The 15000-nt window shown below is 43.9% G+C and overlaps 1 protein-coding gene across 1 annotated transcript in view; it reads left to right on the forward strand.

The window, feature by feature from the left end:
• The window catches only part of col4a4 (collagen, type IV, alpha 4), a 48959-nt gene that overhangs the window by 5691 nt on the left and 28268 nt on the right, over positions 1 to 15000 (forward strand). The window contains exons 2-3 of the mRNA XM_030777978.1: positions 1687 to 1846; positions 11226 to 11297. Coding sequence (XP_030633838.1) covers positions 1687 to 1846; positions 11226 to 11297 — 232 coding nt within the window. The remainder of the gene's footprint in view (positions 1 to 1686; positions 1847 to 11225; positions 11298 to 15000) is intronic.

Below are 15000 nucleotides of genomic sequence, written 5' to 3' on the forward strand. Positions count from 1 at the left end.
AGTATATCTCCATGACAATGCTATTTATTTGAGCTGCGTCAAATTCTCATGCGCGTGTATTATGATAATTAAGGGTCGCTCAGCCTGCAGCCAGACGCTCCACAGCGTTCTGTCACTTCTCGTGTTTGCGTTAAAGTTTTTGGTTTGTTACTTCATCTCTGTGTTTGTCATACTTTCCGTGTTGAAATGAGGACATTATAGCTCACAAGAGTACTGAAAGCAGGTAAGTGATGAAATGGCGGTTCGACTGTAGAGTGATACCTTGAATCGAGACCTGTGGTTGCTGTTTCGGACTTGAACTTGCTTCAGTCTGAAGTGTAGTGTGCCTGTCGATGTAACTGACACTGCCAACATGATTGTTTTAATTTCCACTGAAAATCCAGTTGTGCACCTTGTATACGTTGCAAACCTGTTTTTAATAAGTTTACTCAATGTTATTAGTCTTCAGTACACATTTAGCTTGTGTTATCGTTATCACTTCCCGTAAGTGAAATATGGAATATGTATGTCACATTCATTTTGCTATATATATCATGTTTTATGCAGAAACTCAGTATCATTATCCAGTATAATATGTATAATAACGGCTGCCGTATGCTAGGACTTTTCGCTCCCTTTTTGACACAATCTTTCTTGTCTATCTAAAACGTGTTGTACAGTGCAAAAGAGCATTTTATATGTTGCTAGCAACTGCCGTTCATTTCAACATCTAGCGCATGATTGGTTGGCAAATTGTGTACCTCATGCGCGTTTAATCAATATTCTACCATTTGAAGTCGAAAATTATTATTTTCATTTTGGTGGCTAAGTCAGAAACTAACTTGCTTTTTCAGTAGTTGTAGAATAGTAATTGTACCAATCACCGTAAAAGTAAGTGGACACTCTGTTTGTAATTACGCACAGCTGGAGAGGGAATGTTAAGTTTATTATTGGTGTGTATGGCAGTGAAACACTGAGATCTTCGGTCAGGAGAGGTAGACCAGATAGACCATTGCCATTATCCAATGTATGGAATGTTTTGTAAATTATGAGATGAAGATTTGTCAGTCCAGACGTACTGCTGCTCATCTGGCTTCCTCTGAAGTCTGACGGGAGCACGTTAGAGCCGGAGCGTGATGGCTTAAAAACGAACCGGAGCCTACATGAGCTTTATCTCAGCTGCAGTGTGTCCGCGAGAAGTAGTGATGCAGAAAGAGGCCTCAGACGATGGATTTATTCACTATGCTTCTCTCTCTCTCTCTCTCTCTCTCTCTCTCTCTCTCTCTCTCTCCCTCTCTCTCTTTCTCTGTCTCTCTCCTCACTCACTCTCTCTCTCTCTCTCTCTCCTCACTCTCTCTCTTTCTAACTCTCTCTCTCTCTCTCACTCCCCCTCTCTCTCTTTCTCTCTCTATCTCCTCACTCACTCTCTCTCTCCTCACTCTCTCTCACTGTCTCTGCTTCATATGCTGATTCACGTAACTGAGCAGTGTATGTGAAAGAGGTCAAGAGTGCGCCATATTAATAAAATACCCTTTCTATGTCTATTTCATTGTCCATCAGTCTGCCTGGGCGTAACATCCACCCATCCATCCAGATCTATCCATCTGTCCTTCATACATCCACCCATACATTCATCCATAGTCTTTTCAGTTTATTCTCCTTTTTTCTCACATGTGCCATTGACTTATCTATGTATGTTGTCTTCAGGAGAGGTGTCATTCAGGAGGTCAAGGGGTGGAGCATCATAGCCCCCACCAATCAGAAGCAGAGCAGAGATTGTGGGGTGGGTTTAAAGTCAGGACACGCCCTGAGTGGCGAAGGAGATGACACGCAGATGTTGGATAACCTGGGTCTACTTCCCTCTCTGGTGGGTTACCTCTGTCCCATAACATGCGATGCACAATCCCAAGCATTCCACAGTAACAAATTTTCCTTCAAACAGATCCAGATTTCTCTTGGATATTTTACTGTTCAAGGCCTGGGTAGAGTTGTAAGTCTCCGAATTCCCAGTCACCATAAGAGTCCCCCGCGGAGGGCCTTTGCCGTAACGACTGTATCTGTTAACAACAGCACACAAAACTCACACCAGGTTTCAGTTCATTTTCAGTAAAGACACAAGAAAAGAGAAGCAAAAAATGTTTGTTTATTTGGTAAATGAGACTTAAATGATCCTGGTCGTTGAGTTGTTTTGCAGTTTATCGTTCGCTGTTTGGCGGAGGGTGACCGAGAGACGGAGACAGACTTAACAAAAGCAAGCTTAATTATCCCTTTGAATAAGACAGGCGGCACATCCAATAGTCTCGTTGCGTGCTAAATAGGCAAGACAATATGCTTGTTTTTGTTTTTTGAGACCGGAATAAAAATATAATCCTTATTTCGTCACAGGTGTTTGTCCATGTCTAAGTAATATCACCACACAGGAGTTGTTTTATATGTTGCCTTAATCCTTGCCCAGTGGAAAACTGTGTGATTTGCAATGTATACCTAACTGTGCGTCTTGCAAAGAACGCTTAGGTGCATAAATATGCACCATTTTCCCCCTAATTTACAACAATTATAGTCTTAAAGAAACACTAGTGAACATGCTGGTATATCGTAGCCTTTAATGTCCCTTAACGATGGTGTGTTTTCAGACAAATGTACTGTCGTGCAACTCTTGTTTTAGTATAATTTGTTAACTTGTTTGTGTGTTTACAAATGGGTAATTATAGCATTGTCCTAACGTAATAATTAAATGAAGGGTAAAGTAATTGTCTTTTACTTGCTTATTCTTCTATGCCACCAGAGCCGTGAAAAGCTATTTTAAATCAACTCAGTCAAATCCTCCCTCATCTCCCTCATCTCTCTCTCTCTCTCTCTCTCTCTCTCTCTCTCTCTCTCTCTCTCTCTCTCTAGGTGGATTTTGACTGAACATGTTACCAGACAGACAGTACTGGGGGTGAGTTTACACTTTAATCTTTCCACTTAAATGAGCAAGTATAATCTGAGTTCATTTCATTCATGCTAAAGTTTTAGAACACTTATATTTTGTTTTGACTTCAGATTAATTCAGATTAAATTCCACCGAATTTGTTTGCGAAACGTCCAGAGGTCGCGCTGAATTCGGGGGAGATTTTTACGGGACCTTCCACCGTTCATTATCGTTCGACATCTCGTCACATAATCAACTCTGCGGATTTTAGCCGCAGAACGTTCTAGATTGTCAGCTAGAGCATCTCGACCCGCTTCCAACCAAGAAGAAAACGTTCTAGAGGGGGAAACAGAGCGCCAGACGGAGTGGAAGTTTTAGTCGGATTTCGCTCGTTCAGGGGACTCAAGCTAGTGTTTCACAAGAGGGAGATCGACTGCGAGTTCTAATCAGAGCAGGATATCGGTCCAGCCGCCCTGTCTTTGGTCTCTGAGGTTTCAGTCAGATGGAGAAACCTTTGAAGTCGTCTGTTTCATGAGCCAAAGGAGGTATGAAGGTATATGGGATCAGGGAATCCAATACACCCATTATACCCCCATTTGCCCCAGGGGTAGCGTGGGGATAGAGAAGACAGGGGTAGGGAAGAGGAGAGGTAGATGTACAAAACGTTTTTTTGGGGGGGGGGGGGGGGGGGGGGGGCAGAAATAGGAAGGTACGGAGGTCACGTCGGTTAATTATTTTTTATGGGTTTTTTTTGGGGGGGGGGGGGGGTGTTGGCGGTCAGGGGTTTTCAACTTTCAAATTTACGCAGGCATTTTTCATGCATCATTAGTGGCTTCGCTAAGATTAAATTGATTAATTTACAGAAGTTGAGCCAGGGCCTTTTTTTGTCGGTGGCATTTATCTGGCTGCATCTTCAGGTCTGAATTGGAAGATGGATACAGCACATTCCATATGAGGGCAGATGGCAGTCGATATCCTGCATTTTTCTTTCAGCGATGGTGAGGAGAACATAGAGAGGGAGAGATTGCAGACCAAGCATATAGATAAGAGAACTAGAGAGAGAGAGAGAGAGAAAACGTGACAGAAAGTGTGCTGGTGAATCACACGGTAGATAAGAAAGCATATTTTACATGGCTGCCTAACCATGCCCTTACGGAACAACAACGGAATGAAGACATCTACCCGGTCCATGTAAACATCACAACAAGACCAGAGTGTGCAGCAGAGTAAATAGAGATGGGAAAAGATGAAGGGTTGAGAGTCAGGAGGGGAGAAGAGAGAGGATAGAGGAGAGAGAAGATATACGTGTGTGTGTGTGTGTGTGTGTGTGTGTGTAAGAGCCTCAGGACTTCTGTCTGAGCCTGTGAAGAGTCAGTCAGTACTTAGGGTTGTAAACCTGAACTGAAATGACCGGCTGTCACAATACAGATGCTGTCAGTCACATAGAGACATACACACACACATATACACACACGTACAAACACACATGCACACACACACACACACACACACACACACACACATATGCATGCACACACTCACCATACACACAGGCATGTATTTACGTAGTGAACTCACACATCTTGCACATACCAAGAACTGGAGGCACTTATACTATTCCATTCACACTCTCTCCTTCTCTCACTCTCTCTCTCACACACACACACACACACACGCGCGCGCGCACACACATATTGACATGGGCAGGAGTACTTCATCATTATAATGAGAGGCATTAGGTTAAGACTCTTTCTTTTAAAAAGAGAGACTGTTCTCATCCTGTCTTTACTCCCATTCCTGCACACACACACACACACACACACACACACACACACACCCCTGGCTAACCCTTGTTTACAGTTCATTCGCTTGTACACAGGAATGTTTATCGCTTTGAAAGTTGAGGAGAAAGTTAGACCAAATACCACAGTATCACCACTCAGAGAGCATATAGTAAAATAAACAGGGAAACGCAAATCGAGGAGAAAAAACATTGTGTCTGTTGGTGTGCATGCTTTGTCTAGGCTACATCCTGTTGTATTGTAGTCTTTCTCAAAAGAGGAACAGAGGAATGGTAACACAGGTACGGAAAGAATTCTGTGATGGGGGGGAAAGATATGTAAATAGAAAGGGAGACAGAAAAAGTATCACAGCAATGAGACAAAGTAGGAGGAGGAGGTTGAGGAGGAGGAGGAGGAGAGAGAGAGAAAGAAAGAGAAAAAGAAAGAGTCGAAAGAAGGAGAGAGAGTTACGAGCTGACTGTCAGTCAGAAGCAGAGATTCGTGTTAAAATGTTAAAATTCTGTGATATATTAAGTGAAAGCTCGGATCTTTTTTTTCCTGGTCCACAAATGCAGACTTTGCCCCCCCCCGCCCCCCCCCGATGCTCAAGTGCCCTACAGAGACAACCCGTTAGCAAATCAGTCACCAGCTAACTCATACTCTTTCTCTCCGTTCATCAGTCTAAGCTTCTCTGTATGGAAAACCAGCGATATTATTTTTTTTTTTTAACATGAAATCCCTCTCTTCAAAAGGACTTGTTCAGGTTCATTTTTTTTTTTTGACATAACTCGGGGAACAATAATCGTAGCCATTCAAAGAATCCAGCGGCGTGCTTTGTGCCGTGTCCGGCGGAAGATCACATGACGCGTCTCCAAAGCTGGTTAGCTTTTGATGTTTAAGAGGCTGCCGCCAGACTGTGGTACCGTGTCTTCCGGAGCTTTCCGGTAGCCTGTTTTGCAGATTAATGATAAACAGCTGGTCACAGCTTAACCAGGTTGGCCATGCGTCTGGTCTGGATGTAGAGGTCCGGTCAACTGCCCCTTGTTTACCCTGCCACTCAAGCCATGTTTGTTACCCCCCCCCCCCCCCCCCCGCCCCAACCCCCCTGGTGTGCTTTTAAAGCATTCGTAAGTTACCATTTGGCTGTAAATACCAAAAAAAAAAGGTCCTGTTTGATTTACTGAAGGGTTTAATCTTAGACCTCACCTTTGCACCTTTATGCATGAAGATACATGTTATAAAAAAAAAAATAAAGGCAATAGTGAAACAGCAGATCCCAGATCAGGGCCTGGCTTTTGTTGGTGATTTGTCACTTAGACTGTGTCTGTTGTTTTTTGTAGTCTGTTCTTGTCAAGAAGGGGCACGAGTTCGCTCGTTCAAGGTCCAACATACATCTCAGTTCAAATGCACCACAGGTCAAACTCGCATCTCAGCAAACATTTTCAAACGTCTTACGTTTTTTTTTCGTAGGTCTCCTCAATCTCTGCGTTTCAGTTACATTTGTTTAACAAAGCCTGTTTTTTCTTTCTTCATCCGTTTTGGGCCAGTTCTTTGCGTTCTGCTTTCTCTATAGCAATTTTCTGGATCCACACTTTAAATCTCTGTTCATTTCCAACTCACCCAGCGAACTACAATATTTGTGTGTGTGTGTGTGTGTTTTATGTCCCTGCTAGGTTGCTATGTTGCAATGTTGGACTGATTTGTGTCGCAGGTCTGTTCTATTCAAGTGTACTTTCCCCCTCTGCTGTTTGTTCACATCCATATTCATTTCAAGCACTCATTTGTTACTTACATTTGTATTTGTTTTTACAAAAAAAGTAAATTCATGAAATATGTACCACTTAGATAGCTGTAGCTGAATACAAAAAAAGTCATGTGACGCTGTCTACATTTGTTCACATTGACAACAATATCAGATCACGCCAAAGTCATCAGAGTGTCTGAAAATACCCACAGACTCCTGGTGGTTAAGGTGGTTGCTACCGCAGCTAGAATTTCTTTAAAAAAAAAAAAAAAACATTGTCAGAATGGATCAGTGCAAGGCAAACACGTTATAGAACAGGCATTTTCAGACTTGTTAAGGTAATTTGTTTTCTGAACTGGTTGAATGATCTTCTTAAAAGCTGAGCCACAGTGAGTGGACGATTATATACCGTGGGGTACAGAGTTCACAAACACCCAGAAGGAATTTATTTACATCAGTAACTATTCTGTGTGAGCTTGTTGTTTTTTTTGGGGGGGGGGTTTCTGTTGCTCCCTCAGTCGCTTAGGTGTAGATTGTGTTTTTACATGTTTTGTGTATATGCACGCACTTGCATAGATGCATAAACACATTAAGGTGAGAGGAGAAGTGAGGAGAGGTGTGGAGAGGAGAGGAGAGGAGAGGAGAGGATACGAGGTCACGGCGAAGGTAGAGAGAGATGATGGTATGAGAGAAGAGGAGAGGAGAAGGGAATGAATAAGGAGCTGAGAGGAGGAGAAGCGTGTCTGTCAGTCATGCGTCTGCCCCTGTACCCCTGTACTCTAATCTCTCGCATCTTACTGGATGAGTGAATGAGGCGTGCGTACACGCTCATCGCCCAGCCAGCCAATCAACCGTTACTATCTCCAAACCCTCAGGGCTGATGTCATAAAAAATCTCTTCAAATCATTAAGTTAATTATATCAACAATAATATATGTTTATGCTCCGTACACGCACGTGTGTGTGAGTGTGTGTGTCTGTGTGTGTGTGTGTGTGAGAGAGAGAGAGAGAGAGAGATCGTATGTGTGTGCTTCTGCACATAAATAACTTTCCATGCATGTTATATTACCTGTTCTACATTTGTTGTGTTTTGGGCTCAGTGTTTGAAAGTGATTTGCTAAAATGTGTGTTTCCTCTGAGTTCTGCCACTCCACTGCCTGTGTCTTATCTTCATCATCTCTGTGTCTTTTCTTCATCATCTCTGTGTCATCATCTCTGTGTCTTATCCTCATCATCTCTGTGTGTTCTCCTCATCATCTCTGTGTCATCATCTCTGTGTCTTTTCTTAATCATCTCTGTGTCTTTTCCTCATCATTTCTGTGTGTTTTCCTCATCATCTCTGTGTGTTTTCCTCATCATCTCTGTGTCTTTTCTTCATCATCTCTGTGTAATCATCTCTGTGTCTTTTCCTCATCATCTCTGTGTCATCATCTCTGTGTGTTTTCCTCATCATCTCTGTGTGTTTTCCTCATCATCTCTGTGTCATCATCTCTGTGTCTTTTCTTCATCATCTCTGTGTGATCATCTCTGTGTGTTTTCCTCATCATCTCTGTGTCATCATCTCTGTGTCTTTTCTTCATCATCTCTGTGTGATCATCTCTGTGTGTTTTCCTCATCATCTCTGTGTCATCATCTCTGTGTCTTTTCTTCATCATCTCTGTGTCTTTTCTTCATCATCTCTGTGTCTTTTCCTCATCATCTCTGTGTCTTTTCTTCATCATCTCTGTGTCTTTTCTTCATCATCTCTGTGTGATCATCTCTGTTTTACTGTAAGATCATAAAAAGGTGTTACGACCTCGTCTCCTCCCTCGTCGGTCTCAGCCGTTCAGCGCTCGGCGTCGGCGGTTTACTAATCACCGGCCTGATCGCTCTTCATCCCTCTCACCTGCTTTCACTCTCACTCCCCTCTGTCTTTTTAAACCCTACTGTCGGAGCAGATCCCCGCAAAGTCTACACTCTCCGTGTGTTTTCTAAGCCGCCTCATGACCGTCACCGTTCTCAATTCCACTTGGTCCCCCTGGTATCCCATTACCATACCCAAGCGTTCTGTTTGTTCATCGTGTTCTGTTTTGTGTCTAGTCCTGGTCCCCTGGTAACCCAGTTTGCTTTTAGTCCTGGTCCCCTGGTAACCCCATTTGTACCTGACTCCTTTTTTCATTAAAGAACCTTCTGTTACGCCGCACTTCTGTCCTGCTCCGTGGTCCCTCCTGAAGAAAGGACATGACTCTTATAGTGTGTGTGTGTGTGTGTGTGTGTGTGTGTGTGTGTGCGTGTGCGCACGTGTGCGTGTGTGTGTGCTTGCGTGCGTGTGTGTGTGTATATAGGATCAATGTAGCAGACAAGCTGACTCTTTCAGTCTCATCATGTGGAATCTTTTGTTTTCATTCTTGCTTTCAGCTGAATTCAGCCTGCTTAGCAATAATTACTATACGTCTAAGTATACAGTGTGTGTGTGTGTGTGTGTTTATCTGCTTATGTGTGTGTATGTTTGAGAGAGAGAGAGAGAGAGAGAGAAAGAAAAGAGAGCAGGGGCATGCATGTGTGCTTGTTCACATATGTAACTTTCCACATATATAACTGATCTGTTCTATGTCATTTGTTTTGTGTTAGGCTGGGGGTCTGAGAGTGGTTCAGATGTGCGTTTGGCTGCTCTGCCACCTGTGTCTTTTCTTTTTTTTTCACCATCTCTGTTTTGATTCACCCCGTTCCACTCCAGGGCCTTAATAGCTCTTTTATTTCGATTGTTTTTTCAGTTCAAACTAAACGTTCTATCCGTGTCACACCGTGCTTAGAAACATTCGATGCGAGTTTTCGTTCGCGCGTCTACAGGTAGGCGGAAAAGGTGTCGTTTCACTCTCTCGGTATTTGGATAATCATTAGACAGTTGCATTCGATTATTTTTATGCCGTGACACGACCTGTAGAAATATTTTGCATTTTTTTCACCGCCTTTTTCACGCTTTGCCACTCCCACGTCACAACGCTTTTTTCTCGAGAAGACAACATTTATATACATAATTGTTTCGATAGAAATGCGATGCATTCCGTCGGTTATGATCGCTGAGATTCTAGGGGGCTGGTGTCGTAACTTATGACCTTTTCGTCGGATACAGTGGGCGCCACGAGGCCCAGATTCAGACGGGCCAAACCGCCGCCTCGTATGCATTCACTCCTTCCTGCGAAAGATGCTATGGGATGTCATTTAAAAAAAAAAAAAGCCAAGCTTTTAAATATCCTTGTCGGATAGATCAGTTTAGGTTCAGACAGGGAGACGTTTTACAGTTGGATTGCTTTGGTGTTTATGTGTGTGTGTGTGTGTGTGTGTGTGTGTGTGTGTGCGTACGCGCGTATGTGTATGCATGTGCGTGTGTGTGCATGCAAGTGTGTGTGCAAGCATGCACGTATGTTTGTGCATGTGCGTATCAGCGTATTTCTGTGTGCGCGTGTGCAGGTATGCACGTGCAAGTGTACAAATGTCTGTGTGCGCGCACGTGTGTGTGTGTGTGTGTGTGTGTGTGTGTGTGTGTGTGTATCTGTGGCTCTGGAAGAATTGAGAATGATTGGAGGCTCTGGTTATCAGATGTAGGCTTCTCTCATTACCTACAGAACAGCAAACGAAAGACACAACAACCCTGTGACCCTATCTCCTCTCTCTCTCTCTCGCTCTCTCTCTCTCTCTCTCTCTCTCTCTTTCTCTCTCTCTCTCTCTCTCTCTCTCTCTCTCCCCCTCTCTTTCTCTCTCTCTCTCTCTCTCTCTCTCTCTCTTTCTCTCTCTCTCTCTCTCTCTCTCTCTTTCTCCCTCTCTCTCTCTCTTCCTCTCTCTCTCTCTCTCTCTCTCTCTCTCTCTCACTCTCTCTCCCTCTCTTTCTCTGTCTCTCTCTCTCTCTTTCTCTCTCTTTCTCCCTCTCTCTCTCTCTCTTCCTCTCTCTCTCTCTCTCTCTCTCTCTCTCACTCTCTCTCCCTCTCTTTCTCTGTCTCTCTCTCTCTCTTTCTCTCTCTTTCTCCCCCTCTCTCTCTCTCTCTCTCTCTCCCCCTCTCTTTCTCTCTCTCTCTCTCTCTCTTTCTCTCTCTTTCTCCCTCTCTCTCTCTCTCTTCCTCCCTCTCTCTCTCTCTCTCCCTCTCTTTCTCTCTCTTTCTCCCTCTCTCTCTCTCCCGCTCTCTCTCTCTCTCCCTCTCTCTCCCTCTCTCTCTTTCTCCCTCTCTCTCTCTCCCGCTCTCTCTCTCTCTCCCTCTCTCTCCCTCTCTCTCTATTTCTCCCTCTCTCTCTCTCTCTCTCTCTCTCTCTCTCTCTCTCTCTCTCTCTCTCTCTCTCTCTCTCTCTCCCGCTCTCTCACTTAGCTCTCATTCCACATCACACTCACATTCACCGTGTCTTTCTGTTCATATTCTTGTTATTGCAACTTTGAGGCCCCGGGTTTGACTCTCTCTCTTCCATGGGTTTTGTCTTTTAGACAGTGGACCAGTCTCCTCACTGGTTATGTCTGCCACCGTTCCCAGACGATATTCCCAACACTCTTAGTCAAACAGAGATTAGAATATAGCGTGCTTAAATGTTTTGTTCACTTTCCATACTACCCTCATAACAATGTCTTGATTATGTCAGGTCTGACAATGTGAAGACAGTTCACTTTGTCATAAGCAATAAAAGAGAGATCCTATTCATTGTGATTGTAGCTTAGGACTGTTTGAAAACAGAGACTTTATCTCCCTTTGCAGTCTTGAAGCCTGACATCAGAGCATAGGGAACTGAATGCATGTTCAGTTTTGATTGCACTTTGGTAAAGGTCACTGATTTTCTTTGTATGTTCTCAGGGGGACAAGTTTGAGGAGTGCGGGGGCAGAGACTGCAGCGTTTGCCAGTGTTTCCCCGCCAAAGGAGCTCGGGTAAGAAATGTTACATCACAGTTCCATGTCTGTGACATCATAATGACCTCATTACGACTTCTTACGTGCCTCCACTTTACGTCTCCCTTCTCTGGCCTCACGGAAGATCCTCTAACGTAATAAAGGCTTTTTCCTTTTCTTTTTTTTTTTTTTTTAACTTTCATGTACCCCGCCGAAACATCACTTCATCTGTTGCGTCACTTTTCAAAATGCGTGTGATCTCACGCTTTTGCTTAATGACGTCGTAGACCTGTACGGAAGTGTTTACAGAATGACAACGATCGGTTGACCTCACAAATGAGTTCATGGGTCCATGATCCCACACAGAGAGGGTAGGACTTTCTAAAGCCTACGGAAAGCAACGTTCATTACTCCTGAGTGTTCTCACGCTGCCCGTTCCTCGATACCAAGTGTTAAGAGTCTTTAATGCAGTACTGTAGCAGTCATGGCAGAGGAAACAAAAGGGACTTTTATCAGACACTCAGCCTTGATAAACTTGAACTGTTCTGTTAAATAGAGAAGAGGCAAATGACGGGATAGTGTGCAGCTAGACTAAGGCCAGCATTTGTGAGTCCTGTGTGTGTGAAGAACTGTGTGTGTTTGTGTGTGTGTGTGTTTGTGTGTGTGTGCGCGCGCGTGCCTGTCTGTGTGTGTGTGTGTGTGTGTGTGTGTGTGTCTGTGTTTGTGTCTGTGTCATTGTCTTTGTATTTGTGTGTGTGTCTGTCTCTGTCTGTGTCTCTGTTTTTGTCTGTGTGTGTGTCTGTGTCTGTGTTTTTGTCTGTGTCTTTGTATTTGTGTTTGTGTGTGTGTGTGTGTGTGTCTTTGTGTGTGTGTCTGTTGTGCATGTTTATGTTAATGTGTCTGTGTTTGTTTCTGTGTCTTTGTCTTTGTATTTGTGTCTGTGTCTGCGTTTATGTCTGTGTCTTTGTATTTGTGTTTGTGTGTGTGTGTGTGTGTGCATGTGTGTGTTCTTGTGTGCGTGTGTGTGCGCGTGCGTGCGTGTGTGTGTGTGTGTGTGTGGATAGCCGTAAATTGCTGTGGAATAAAGAGGATTAAGGGTAAGACACAGTTAATGAGATTATGGCTTTCCTGTATCACGGGGGGATCTCTCCTCTTCAACCCCGTGGCCCAGACACACATCAACACTTCCACTCCCTCTCTGCTAGTCTGGCACACTGACCCATTTCTATGCCAGGACAACCAGTCTCTGCACGCTCCTGACTCATTTTCCACCCAGATATAATTCAAATTCACACCAGCACACTGCCAAGGCTTTTTCATCGACAAACTGTTGAATGGTGGATTGCTGAAGATTGCTGTGTGTTTTAAACAGCAGCTCACTTAAAGAGAAAAGGATTAAGTTTAGACTGAGTAACGACAGAACCTTAGGTTTGTCTGGAATGTTGCTCTGTGTGTGTGTGTGTGTGTATGTGTATGTGTATGTGTGTGTGTGTGTGTGTGTGTGTGTGTGAGCGTGCGTATGTGTCTGTCTATGTCTGACTGCTGCCGGGTACGTGCATATCTGTGTGTGTGTGTGTGTGTGTGTGTGTGTGAAAGAGAGAGAGAGCGAGAGAGAGAGAGAGAGCTCTTGAAGTCTTCACTGAGCACCTGTGCACACTCTTAATTGTGCTTGTCGCTGTAATCCAGCTCCTCATTTTTACAAGGCTGTTGTAAATGTGTCACTCAACTGCTAAAGGATATCATTGTGGTCCATAGATCTTTTGCAGCGGCTATTCACATGGACACACTCACATTCTCTCTCTCTCTCTCTCTCTCTCTCTCTCTCTCTCTCTCTGTCTCTCTCTCTCTCTCTCTCTCTCTCTCTCTCTCTGTCTCTCTCTATCTCTCTCCCTCTCTCTCTCTCTCTGTCTCTCTCTATCTCTCTCCCTCTCTCTCTCTCTCCTTTTTACACTGTGCTGACAATCACCGTCTTGCTCTGTGCTTCACCCACACACACACACACACACACACCTGTCCGTTGTGTCAGTGTTGAGATAGGTAACCCTACCTCCTCTGTAATGACAGCACTGCAGCAGCTGCTGGAGGACCAGCGCTATCCCAGAAATCCAAGGAATGTGGCGGGATGTGGGCTTGTAAATGAACAACAATTCTTTTCACTCTGCAATGTAGAATTCCTTAACAACACAGCAGGGACATCCTCCCACAAACAAACACACACACGCGCACACACACACGCACACACACACACATACACACTCTCACACACAAACACACACGCATACACACACACACGCATACACACACACACACACACACACGCATACACACACACACTCTCACACACACACACACACACACGCACACACACACACAGTCTCTCACACACACGCACACATACACACACACACACACTCTCACACTCTCACACACACACACACACACACACACACACACACACACACACACACAGAGACATGCTCTGCTGCTGAGGTGTGCTGAGGAGGATCCTGTATATTTGTGGTGTGGGAATGTTTTCTTTCACATTCCTGATTAATTGCGATGTTTATATTTTAATTTGCATAGACGCATCAGTCTACAGCACTCCTCCAGTCTTTCACCCGCCCCTCCTAAAACAGAGAGACAGAAAAAAGGAACCGGAGAACACAGTCACACTCAAATACAGACCTTAACAACCACACTCTATTTTCCAACACTTAACAGCATAACAGTTTCTTATAGAAAGCTATATTTTAAGCTGTCATAGTAATTTGTGAGAGTTTACAAAAGCATCTGAGATAAAAAAAAAAAAAAGCAATATGAAAGCATGAAAAAGCACTAGGAAAGCATTATGAAAGCATATGCGTGACACAGGTTGGTATGAATCACCCGTTGGATGCAAATGGCATAGATCAGCAGTTGCTGCAGCTGTAGGTGTAACTTAAACCTGCATCTCTGTTTATAAACATGCCTGTGTGTGTGTGTGTGTGTGTGTGTGAGTGTGCGTTTTAACTGTCATATTTGATTAAACAACATGTTTGAAAATTGTTCTTCTAATTAGACTGGGGAAGTACGTCTTGAGTTTTTCAGAGTTTATGTACCCTTAAGCATACCCTTAAGGAGGGGGGGGGGGGAGGGTGCTCCAAAACATGGAATACTTCATGGAATACTAACTGAAGTCTCCAAAACATGGAATACTTCATGGAATACTAACTGAAGTCTCCAAAACATGGAATACTTCATGGAATACTAACTGAAGTCTCCAAAACATGGAATACTTCATGGAATGCTAACTGAAGTCTGTGAGTAAACTATGACGCTATGTGACGCTGCACTGTAGATTCACTGAACTTCTCAGCAGAGTTTTTTTTTTAGTTTCAGTGATAGTGTTAGAATGAGAAGACATCTTTTAAAATGGACCAGATTGGAGGCAGAGGCTAACAGGATATGTGACGTGACCTTTGCCCTCTATAGTCCGGCGTTTGTCTGCAGCATTAAAATCCCGCCCGTCCCTCTAACCAAACAGAGGTATCCCAAGTTCACAGGCCCCAGGCCAAATGTCTGCCAGACTAGTCTTTGACCTCTGAACTTTAGGGGTCAGGACTGCCAGTGAATGTGTGTGTCTGTCTGTACATGTGTATGAGTGAGTTCGGTCTCTATGTGTCTGTTTTAAGCACTGTTGTTGAAAATTGTGTCATCTCTCTTATGTATGTGGAAGAGGAGAGGACTGTGTGTGTGTGTGTGT

The sequence above is a fragment of the Chanos chanos genome, chromosome 6 (assembly GCF_902362185.1).
Source record: "Chanos chanos chromosome 6, fChaCha1.1, whole genome shotgun sequence".
In the NCBI taxonomy this organism is placed as follows: Eukaryota; Metazoa; Chordata; class Actinopteri; order Gonorynchiformes; family Chanidae; genus Chanos; species Chanos chanos.